At 39.2% G+C, this 12,442-nt stretch overlaps 1 protein-coding gene across 1 annotated transcript; it reads left to right on the top strand.

Moving 5' to 3' along the window:
* The first annotated feature begins 109 nt into the window (after nucleotides 1-109).
* Nucleotides 110-12,076, top strand: agk (acylglycerol kinase). Its single transcript, XM_063004634.1, has 15 exons — nucleotides 110-318; nucleotides 1,619-1,658; nucleotides 2,515-2,594; nucleotides 2,694-2,769; nucleotides 2,850-2,942; nucleotides 4,312-4,344; nucleotides 4,432-4,526; nucleotides 8,070-8,139; nucleotides 8,228-8,307; nucleotides 8,392-8,449; nucleotides 8,542-8,689; nucleotides 8,790-8,887; nucleotides 9,931-10,001; nucleotides 10,091-10,175; nucleotides 11,368-12,076. Exons 1-15 carry the CDS (start codon nucleotides 209-211, stop codon nucleotides 11,497-11,499), a joined length of 1,269 nt encoding a protein of 422 aa, XP_062860704.1. The 5' UTR covers nucleotides 110-208; the 3' UTR covers nucleotides 11,500-12,076.
* Nucleotides 12,077-12,442: the final 366 nt, after the last annotated feature.

The following is a 12,442-nucleotide window of genomic DNA, read 5'->3' as shown; positions in this document are numbered from 1 at the left end:
TGTTTTAGAGTGGGAACTAATATTCTCGAGTTCTCGTTTAGTACAAGACACAAGCTGGTGTTACACCGATCGGTCATGCTGTGTGCAGAATGTCAGTGGCTATGCAGAAGTAACGTACCAGTTCAACCACACTGTAGATCCAGGTTAATGGTTACTGGTATGTTGCATGTTCACTTTATTAGGTAGATAGGTTATTTAGATCGGGACAATGGCCCGGGTGGTGAAGGTGATAAGGACTCTGCGGAATCACTGGAAGAAATCTACCTTTGCTGCAGGTGTCCTGTCATATGGTGGATACTGGTTGTACGGGAAGCACTGGTCAGTGTTTCTTTCATTCTGATTGCTTCTATTTATTAATGCACATCAAGTTGACATGCTTTAAATGCTTTAAATGTCAAAATTGAGAACACAGTATAATGTCATGGTGTTCCGTACACTCTTGGCCTTGCAGCAAGAAGGTCCTGGGTTCGATTCCCTGGTTTCTGTGTGTATGTTCTCCCCTTGTCTGTGTGGGTTTCATCCGGGCGCTCCGGTTTCCTCTCACATTCCAAAGACACACTGTCAGGTTAATTGAAGCTCCTCAATAGGATAAAGCAGTGGTAAAACAGACAATGGATGGATGGAACCCAACATCCATACAGCACTAAGGACGCTATAACAGTAAATGGACACATCTGTTTAAACCCAGTGATCCCAAGCATTTACTTTCTGATACATCAATATGACTGCCATTTTAAATGTCCATAAACCTACCTTCAGTTTTCAAAAGAAAGGTCACTGTGCTCCATATCACATACAGGTTTTTATTTATTAGGATTTTAACATCATGTTTTACACACTTTGGTTACATTCATGACAGAAACGCTAGTTACTGATTACACAAGATTCATCAGTTCAAGTTTAATGTCAAACAGTCCTGTGTGGAGTTTGTATGTTCTTCCCTTGTCTGCGTGGGTTTCCTCCGGGAGCTCCGGTTTTCTTCCACAGTCCAAATACACACAGGTTAATTGGAGCTACTAAAGTCCCTCTAGGTGTGTGTGTGTGTTTGCCCTGTGTCGGACTGGTGAAATGTCCAGGGTGTGAATTGTACCCACCACAACCCTGAATAGGGTAAAGCGGTGGTAAACCAGACAGTGAATGACTGAATGAATGAATCAATCAATCAATCAATCAACATCCACCGACTGACTTGCTGCATTAAGCACAGTTACCTATACCACTAATCCATACTGCACAAAGGGGGCTTTCACAGTGATTTGGACACATCTGTTTAAACCCAGTGATCCCATGCATTTACTTTCTGATACATCAGCATTAACCATTTTTAATGTCAGTAAAGGCACCTTCAGTTTTGTCCAACATTGGGGTTTTAATGCTTCATTAGGTTCGTGAATGTATTTGAAGCATCATATATGTGTCATTTGAACTCACTGACTTGAAAAGTCTACAAAAGCTTGCATTGTAACCTTTGATAAAACACAGAAAACCAATATTTTGGCAACATTTGCAGTAATTGGTGTTTAAATGCAATACTTTAGTTCTAATATGTTTTAGCTATTTAGTATGGATTTATTTGTCTTTATTAACCAATTTAATCTTGGGTAATGTCTTACTACAGTGACAGTGTGCTGCGGAGAGAGGCTTGTGAGGAAGCCAGGGTAAGACACTATTTGTCTGTCTAGACTGAAATATGTGATCTGTTTGTGGTGTTAGCGGGGTGGATGAGATGCCAAAACAATTGTTTATACAATTAGCTCCAGTATTATTGGCACTTTCTAACAAAAATAGGTAGGGGGAAAAGTGTCTAATAGGTAATATTCTCTCACATTGAGTATAATAAGAAGAAATATAATAAAATACATAATAAACATTTACATACAGTTAAAGCCAAAAGTGTGCATACTCTTGTATGGGAGTTGTACTGTATGGTATGGCTTTACTGACACTGAATTACATCAGAGGTCAGTTGTACTTACCAGTGAAGGTACTACAAAATTTATCAAAAGGTCATTGGTTCAAAATCCATCTCAGCCTAATTGCCAGTATTGGGATTCTGGGCAAGAACCTTAACCCTCAAATTCTTACATTGGATTTGGTCACAGTTGTAGGTCACCTTGGAGAAGATTGTCTGCTAAATGTTGTAAATGTAAATTTTGGATGTACTGGAATGCATCCTTAAATATATAGGATTATTAGCCTTAATTGCGTGCATTATGTTTAGTCCCAAATGAAATATAAATGCAGTTATAGTGTCATAGTGTCAGACTTACTGGCAGCCATGAAGGTTAATTCATTTACTCTTGGTAAGTGTTTTTTCCTGATCGTGGATGCAGTGGGTCTGGCATCCCCCAGAAACACTGAACACAAGATGTGATTAGACAGGGCAGGGGGCCTATCCAGGGCAAATGAGGTACAGGAGTACAATTATGTCAGATTATAGGTACAGCTATGTGTTACTATGCAAAGTTTCCTCACTCAGCAAGTACAGATGTTATTTATCTTGTTTATGTGCAGGAATTTGGCAGGCAATTGATTGCCCCCCAGGAGCAGCTAAGGAAAGCTACAGTGATCCTGAATCCAGCAGCAAGCAAAGGGTGAGACTTCACTGCTTTTTTTTTAATAGTCATGTACAGATATCAAAGCACTGTTTGCATGGTAAGTGATGTTCTTACTGTTTGTACATCTTTCCACAGAAAAGCCAACACACTGTTTGAAAAGAATGCAGCACCCATTCTACACCTCGCTGGTGTGGAGGTTAAAATTATAAAGGTACTGGATTACGTTTGATGTTTAGTTTAGCTTCTGTATGAGCTGTTTTTTTTTAGGTATTTACTTGTTGTTTTTTATAGACCGATTATGAAGGGCAAGCAAAAAAGCTGATGGATCTGATGGAGGAGACTGACATGTTAATTGTTGCTGGTGGTGATGGGACACTGCAAGAGGTACATCAAATTAAATTCCAGTCTTATGGTGCCAAATATGTTCTCTAATGATATTACAGTATGTCTGGAAAAGTCAGTAGCATAGAATTAGGCCTACCATTTTACTGAGCTTTCTCTGAGGTGTTTCAAATTACTTGCCTAATGATCACACTTACAAGACACAAATTCTCACTTTACATGCATGTCAAAGTGATTGACTCCTGAATCACACTTAAATTATTCTGCATTACAAATCTTTACCAGGCTTTCAATCATTTTATCTCAATTATTACATGTACAGTCTGTATATTAAAGTTAAAGATTTCTCACACGCTCAGGTGGCGCAGCGGTAAAACACACTCTAGCACACCACTCGTCGGTTCGAAACTCAGCTTTGCCACCTGGCAGGCTGGGCACCCACATGCACAATGATTGGTTGTCGTTCAAGGGCAGGGTGCCGGAGGGGATCTCATAACTGATGGAATTACAACCTCTACTGGCTGATTGATGCCGCCTGAGTCGAGGGCAGTGATAGCTCAGTGGTTAAGGTACTGAACTAGTAATCAGAAGGTTGCCGGTTCAAGCCCCACCACTGCCAAGTTGCCACTGTTGGGCCCCTGAGCAAGGCCCTTAACCCCCAATTGCTCAAAATTGTGTTCAGTCATAACTGAACTTTGGATAAAAGTGTATGCTAAATGCTGAAAATGTAAATAATGAGGATCAGGGTGTGTCTCTCCATACACAAAGCTGATCCGTATATGAACTCGCCTCGTGCAGGTGAAAAGATGCAGTCGGCTACTGCACACGTGCCAGAGAGGGTGTGTGTTAGTCTCAGCTCTCCTCAATCAGGGTGGAGATCAACATCAGTAGAGAAGAAGCGTAATGCAATATGTTGATTGGATACGACTAGATTGGGAGGAAAATTAATATAAAACTTTGGAGAAGAGGATACTGTTTCTATAAATCTCTCTTTACGTTATGTCCTTTTTGTTTGTATTATTAAGCTTAACTTATTGTGTTATAATCATTGCAGTTTGTTTGCGCAGTTTCCCATTACTGTACAGGTAGAACATGAAAAGATAACCTGCCTCAAAATTTCTCTGACCTTGATGATCTTGGTAGACTCTATTTACTTGGCAGTCGTACTATATTGTACTTGACTCTGTAAACTGCAGCATCAGTTTACTCAGCATTTTTGCTTTGCTTTCGCTTAGCTATACTACTGGTAGTACAATAATTAAACAAGCGATTTGCAATGCACCCTTTTTAGTCTTTTCTTTGAGCTCTAGATTTAAAGACCTATGTACTTATTGGTCTGACCCCATAATACTTTACATTCTGTGGAGCTATTGTGGCAAGTTAATATTCGAATGTTTTGTGTTTTGTTCAGGTGGTAACTGGCTTGCTGAGAAGAACCGATGAGGTCTGCACTGTAAAACAATTCCACATGTCTGTTTTAATTCTATGCTATCTATCTGTTTAAGTTTTATGTGATGCTTTTTAATCCTAGGAAACCTTTAGTAAAATACCTATCGGCTTCATTCCTCTTGGCTCCAGGAACTCTCTGAGCCCAAGTCTACATCTGGTTACTGATAACAAAGTAAAGTAAGTACTCCTGTGTAAACTCTTCTTATTAAGTATTTTGGTGCAATGTTCTTCAAGGGGGTGGGAAATTTATCTGACATCCTTAATCATAGTGATCAAATTTATGAAGAGATTTAGTTTATTATTTATATTATTTTAAATTGTCTATGCTTTATTATACAGTATAGTATTAAAAATGTTGTAAATGTTAAGGATATGGCCAGGTCTGTCAAAAGATTTTTTAAACACTGAACTTTATTTGATTATTTTCGTTTCTAAATTTATTGTTCTTTATTAAAATAAAGATGTATTAACAAGAAAACTGTTGCATGAGCTGCATTAAAATGCAGGAGATATCCCTTCTTGACAGAGAGACTGACAGAAAATTCTCACAGATAATAGTGCAATCATTTTTTTTTAAGTAAGGATCCTTAGTCATAAAGAGTGCAGTCCTGAGAAAAGTCATAAAAGGAGTGTACTGGTCAACTAGAATGGCGCTTCTGGAAGATGTCACAGCGGTCAAATGACCGGCGCTCTCCTTTTCTAATGTTCCAGATTGGTAAATTAGAAGCTAAAATTCCAGCGTTTAGGGCTATTTAATGTTAAAACTGTTACTGTTACAATGTTTAGTAAAGCATTATTGTTACTGTAAAGGAGAATTATTTTATTTTTACTTAAAAAATCTAATTCCACCGTGCAGCCACAAGAGGCGGTAAAAGACCCGCTTGTTGCTGACCCCTGTTTTAAAACAATCTAGATATTTATTTATATATTTATTTTATTTTCTTCTAGTTTTATTTCATTTAATATCATAAATTGGTCTCATGCAACTGCATAATCATATTATTATGAAGATGGATACGCAGGGCATGGAGGAAAGGAAAGGAAAAAGTAGTTAAATGCAGTTACTTGTATGACAGTTGTCAGCAGAGTGCTAACTATACAATGACAGTATATAAAGGTAACTTTTATACATTAGCTAACGAACCCCAGAACTGTTGTTTTTACCTTTTTTGGGGTCAAGTATTAATTAGGAGGGTCAGAACCCGTCGTAATTCGAATCACTGTTGTCAGCTTAGATCTTACCCTCATTAATTCATCATTACTCTTACCTAGCGATTTTACAAAGCAACTTTGGCCAGCTTATTTGACATAAAATTTACATCTGTGGCATTGAGTCCACTCTTTTTCCAAAGCGATTTACAGTTACATCTTCAACAACTGAGGGTTAAGGGTCTTGCTCAGGGGCCCAGCAGGGGCCTTTTCATTACTAGGCCAATACAGAAGCAGTGCTGGTGCATAACTAAGAACTAGAACTTGCAAAAATTAAGCTTAAAACACAGACAAAAAGGCGAGAACAAAGCGAGCCTCCCGACAAAATAAAGCCTATCACTCATGTTTACAGAGACACGTGCGCCAGCTAGTGGACAATTGTTGAACTACGTTCTTGGTACACTTCTCGTTGGAATTTTAAACAATCGGGCCAGACATTTAAATTAGTTAAATTTGAAATCCGTTAAATGGAGGTCTGTTAAATTGAGGTATTTTAAATGCTGAGATATCATTGCCCTATTAATAAAAATATAAAAACTTTATTTCAGTCGTGTATACGGTTATGCCAAGTTCACACTAGACGACTTTCCAAGTTGTCAGGTCGCTGTACAGTTCACACTACACGACTGGCGATAGGGGGTTTCACAATACACGATCTATCACCAACTGGAATCGCAGGCAAGCTTCTCTGCTCTCCCAAACTACGTTCTGTCACGAAAACAAACGTCAGAAGTGACGAAAAGTTTAACGATACCACGTCCATAAATGCATGTTAACAAGTAGCCAGCGATCAAAGTTTGTGTGCTGATGTGCAGCGTAAAATCAAAGAGAAAAAATAAATGAAAAAATAAAAAATAAATGAAAAAATAAATGAATCTGAGTGGATTTGGCTACATGAGCAGCATGGATTGTTCTATAGTGAGTTGGAGGTTAATAAATATTTTTACAATGCAGTGTTGGTGTTATGTTTCGTAGAGAACGATCAGGTTAAAAATACTGTAAAACTTGTGTGTGCCGATGTATTCTGATATAAACTATATTAAGCCCCTGTCCCACCATTTACACACCTCCCCTGCGTTTCTCCTCACCCCGTATCTTGCGTTCTCATTGGCTGTTCGACATAGCACTCATTGCCAGTCGGGCAACTCAGATTCAGATATCTGACATGCTAGAAATCTCGCTTCGGTCGAGCCGCTTGGATCGAGTTGTTGAGTAGTTCACACATAGCGATTGAGAGCCGAGTTGCTCCCGATTCGGCAAATCTAGCGCCGACCAGTCGCCGAGCGAAAATCAGGGCAAAAATCGTGTAGTGTGAACTAGGCATTAAACTGAATAATGTAAATGTAAATACCACTCTAGAGTTTATAGGTCAGGGGTGTCCGAACTGCGGCCCGTTACAGCCTGTGAGTTATTTTAGAAATTAAATAAAAGTTGGTTTACTATTAAGCAGACTAAAATGAAATTCCTAGATTGAACACTGGGTGTCGCTATAAACCAGTTTAAAACGCTCCACATCTCCTTTGCATCCAACTCCAAACAAAAAGGACGTTACACCTACTGTAATGCTACATTAATGCTTAACTTTAGGGTATCAAGGTAACTCCAAAGCAACTCCAAAGCAAGATTTTAGGCACGTTGGGGAAATTTATATTTTTCACTGATATTACAGGAAAATAAGTTATAATGATAGTGTAATAACAATATAATAGTCACTCAAATAAGGACGTCATTGACAGTAATCAAGTACACTTATTATTGTTTTATTTGTTTTATTATGCAGTTTTATTACATATTATGTAGCCCGTCATTGCATATTTCTTACATTCAGCCTCCCAACAAGACTCCTGTGATTTTGGTAAATCCTCACTGCTAGACAAATTTATACAGTTGAATGGTATACACCGACCAGGCATAACATTATGACCACTGACAGGTGAGGTGAATAGCACTGATTATCTCCATCACAGCACCTGTTAGTAGGTGGGATATATTAGGCAGCAAGTGAACAATTTATCCTCAAAGTTGATGTGTTAGAAGCAGGAAAAATGGGCAAGCGCAAGGATTTGAGCGAGCTTGACAAGGACCAAATTGTGATGGCTACACGACTGGATCAGAGCATCTCCAAGACTGCAGCTCTTGTGGGGTGTTCCCGGTCTGCAGTGGTCAGTATCTTATCAAAAGTGGTCCAGGGAAGGAACAGTGGTAAACCGGCGACAGGGCGGCCAAGGCTCATTGATCCGTGTGGTCCGATCCAACGGACGAGCTACTGTAGCTCACATTGCTGAAGAACTTAATGCTGGTTCTGATAGAAAGGTGTCAGACTCCGTGCCTCGACAAGTCCAGGCTGTTTTGGCAGCAAAAGTGGGACCAACACAATAATAGGAAGGACGTCATAATGTTATGCCTGATCGGTGTATACTGTCCAGTCCTTACTATGTGTATCCCAGTCTGGGATGTACAAGTGTCTAAAACAAACAAAGAAACAATGAAATAATTGCATCTGCTTTTCAGACGCATCACTTCAGCAACGCTGTCCATTCTTAAAGGCGAGACTGTGCCACTGGATGTATTGCAGATAAAGGTAAGTGTTAGTTCATAAACGGTCTGTTGCAGTATGTATAGTTTTTGTAAAAGTGTAACACTGTTCTTTGTTGTGTTTTGTTGTGAAGAGTGAGAAGGAGCAGCCCATCTTTGCTTTGATTAGTTTACGCTGGGGTGCCTTTCGAGATGTTGCAGGATCCATCAGCAAGTGTGTTAACAGACTATAAAAATAATAGTGTACATATAATATTACCCTAAATGCATTAAATGCTTTTGTTCCTGTCTCATTAAGGCATTGGTATCTGGGCCCTTTGAAGGCAAGAGCAGCACATTGGTTTAGCACACTAAGGGTGGGTCTGTGTGTCTACTTTTGCTTTAACATTTGAGTGTTTCTCAGTAGCGTTGAATTTATGGTGTTATTATATTTTGTCCTTTATATCAGGAGTGGCCTCAGACCCATCACGCCTCTCTGTCATTCCTGCCTCCTGTTCCTCGCCCCCCAGACCTGCCTGATGAGAAGCCCTCGAGACCAAACCTTGTGTACCGCGTCTACCGCAGGCTTCAGAACCACTGGAACCCTCCAGTGGAAGGTAGAGAATCTGGTAGTCTGTACAGTTTAAATTTGAATCTGATGCATAACCTGCTCAGTGGATGTAATGTAATGTGTTTTGTGTTGTTGTGATGGTGCAGAACCCTGTAAAGAGGCAGAACCAGAGCGCTGGGAGGACAGGCAGATCTCCACACTGGAGCTTACAATAAGCACACAGAACAGCAACCCTGTGAAAAGGGTGAGTAACCCTAAATAATGACAATGTTATAACTATAGATAATCAGTATTTGTAGAAATATGGAGGTAATGTGAAACGTAAAAGATACGGCGGCTTTAAAATCTTAAAATTGTGGCTGGTTACAATGTGTGGCTTCATTTTAATTAGTGCACATCACATGTAGCTTATTGCTTACTTTAGGCGAATAGAAGATTGATTTTATAAATAAATGAACACAATCAGGCATAGTGTGACATGTCCGAATACTTGATGGCCGGGACATTTTTCATCAGCTTATCCTGGCAATACAGCTGATTTTTACATGTTAATCAATACAGTCATAAGTGTTCGAAAGAGGCTTTATTGTCATTTAAGCTATATACTAGTACATATTGAAACAATGTTCCCCCAGGACCAGGGTGCAACACAAGTGCAAGACAATAAAGTATACACAGTGCAGATAAAAAACAGTACAATAAATACAAAAACTTACGAAGAGACATTTGTAATCTAAAGAAATTGAGGGGGGCGAGACCAAAGACAGAAGTCAGAAGTAGTGTTGGCAAGTACATGATACTGAGTAAATGAAAATGAGGTAAAAACATATTCTGATATACAATTAGCAGCCTAGGGTTTATATAGCAGCAAATATAAATGAATAAGGTGCACAAAATGCAATGTTGTGCAAAGATGCAGGTAATATAGTCAGGGGGTAGTTGTGTATTGGAGTTGTCCAGGGAACAAGACTGTGTGTGTGTGTGTGTGTGTGTGTGTGTGTGTGTGTGTGTGCTCGCGCAAGTGCATGTTCGGGTGTGAGTACGTTTTTGTGTGTAGCAGCACTCTATACGCACACCTGCCACCAGGTGAGGGACAGTGGGTGACCATGTCACATACACACACGCACACAACAAACGTTTATGACTACCTCATTATTGTAAATGTCACCTTTTTTATTATTATTTGCACTGTTTATATTATTATTTTATTCTGTTTTATATTTTTATTTTATTCTGTTTTATATTTTTGATAATATTTTATAGTTTTGTATATTTTTGTTCTTACAGCGTACAGACGATTCCCTGGTGCTCTCTGTGGAGCCAGACGCACTCACAGTTGGTCAGTTCATCACAGAAGGGTAATTATTTGAATTAAATGTAAAATATTTTAGTCTCATCCCGACTCAGAGGATGATGTATTTTTTATCTGTGTACTGATTGCACGCAGGACCAAGAAGGCTGAAAATCCACTTGAGTGTACAGAGGACACACTTCACATAGAGGCGAGTGTGTGTCGGCTCAACCTGCCCGAGGTGAAGATTTATCATTATGTTTGATCTATTTGCTATAAAATATTCAGACCTTAGGTTAACAATTATTTAATGCTTGCAATTGAATTTCCATTGTAGGTATTTCTCAATCCCTCCTCCTATAATATCTTTACATATACTCAAATCTCCCAGAGTCTATGCTGGTTGCTCACGTATTTAAGGGTCGCCACAGCAGATCTGATTCGCATTCCAGACATTTTTTTTTTACATGTGGCACGACCCTCCTATTTCTATCCGGGCTTGGGACCGGCACAGAGAGCACATTTACAAATGCATCTCCCAATGGCTTGGCTATTTCAGCCATACCCCCAATTAGCCAATGTCCAAGCAGATGTCTGACTGGCTGTCAGCACCAGACAAGATGTGGCGCAGCAGAATAATTTCCCAGCACACCAACGCCAAGATTCTGAGCTCCCGGGTTCCCGGGTGCTGGTCAGCTGGGCGCCTTCTAGCATTATGCTGGGTGGGAATAGACTGCACTAAGAGGTGGGATTATCAGTGCTGTGTAAGGACCTTGTTTGCCCAGGGTGCCTGTACAGAAAGTGGAGGAGCGCAGAGATCAGGGCGTGGCTCTCCGTACACAAAGCCGATTTCATGTGCAAATCCACCGAAGTATGGGTGAATAAGAAGGGATTAGTAGGACTGCGCACACGTCAGAGGGAGTTAGTGCCAGGCGAATATACACCCTCCTTGGACGCTGTTGGGGTCCCCAGCAGTGAATTGGCTACAGTAAATTGGGAGGAAAATAGGGGTAAAATGCATTAAAAAAAAATCATAAAAATAAAAAGATTTGGGATCTTTGGATTTCATTGTGCCACCCAAGCGCCATGAACAAAACTAAATCGGTTTTAATAATAAAATGATGTTTTAGCAAATCAGTGACATTACACTGACTCAATTTTATGACATGATGCTCACCCCAACGTAGTAGGCTAGATTTGGTTCTCCTACTTGGAGCTTAGCATGTCTATCCATACACAATACAGCTCTGTGTGGAAACCCAAAACTGACAGGTGATAAGAAGTGGCCACAAATTGGACACATTATGATGGAGTGTGGTGATCCGGCTGTCCTTAATTAGATTGGGAATTAGAAATGACTAGATTGGGAGATAAAGGTAGAAAATTGCATAAAAAATTCATTGCTCTATTAACTGTATTGCTCATATCTACAGGAAGGCGCTGGTCATTTCGACGTAGACAATGAAGAGTTCGAGGCGATGCCAGTGGAAGTAAAGCTGTTGCCACGGAAACTGAAGTTTTTCAGCAGCGCCGACCGCAGAGAAGAATTAGCACAGATGAACTGACCACTGTGTGGTTAAATAACTAACAGCTGGGGATGTCCATATGTTCTAAACTCTTGGACCTTTTTTTATATATAAAACAATATTATGGCTTGTCCCTCAAATCAAGCTAAATTTGATGAATAAATATTGTTTTGGATTAATGATTCATGTATTTTATGGAAAAAAATTCCCACAAACCCAGTTATAAAGCAACGTGCTACAGAATATAAGAGATCAGCTGGATGCATATGAAATTTGTATTTCTGTTTTAATTAACCATGCTGTCTAAACCTCTTATTATCTATTAGAAACCATTTTAACAGCTATTGTAATTGTACAGCAACACACAATAAACTGGGCCCCTGTCAATTATGTATGTTGCATGTGTTAAATAAAGCACTGTACATAAACTGGGGATATAGAAACATGTTTACCCAAAAACTGAACAGACTTGTACACATAACACTTAAAATAAGTGCACTGTCTAATCCAGCAGGTCGTCTTCTGATGCAGACTTGGCTACAGAGTTTACCCTACAATCAAGTGAACTGAATATATGTGACCATGTAAATACATTAAAACAAGACTGAGTACATCATTTTGCTTATTTGTATTTATTGTTTGATTTCTTAAAATTTCATATTAAACAGTGTTTTGGCTTAGTAATATTTGTTGCAGGAATCCAGACCAAAACGTAATGGACAAATACTGTATGTTATAGTGATATGTTAAATGCATGTTGATGTAACTGACAACCGACATATACTGTATATATACAGTGTATCACAAAAGTGAGTACACCCCTCACATTTCTGCAAATATTTCATTATATCTTTTCATGGGACAACACTATAGACATGAAACTTGGATATAACTTAGAGTAGTCAGTGTACAACTTGTATAGCAGTGTAGATTTACTGTCTTCTGAAAATAACTCTCAACACACAGCCATTAATGTCTAAAT

The sequence above is a fragment of the Trichomycterus rosablanca genome, chromosome 11, assembly GCF_030014385.1.
Source record: "Trichomycterus rosablanca isolate fTriRos1 chromosome 11, fTriRos1.hap1, whole genome shotgun sequence".
Lineage (NCBI taxonomy): Eukaryota > Metazoa > Chordata > Actinopteri > Siluriformes > Trichomycteridae > Trichomycterus > Trichomycterus rosablanca.
Note: the sequence above shows the minus strand (reverse complement) of the source record. Positions and strands in the feature narration are given on the sequence as shown.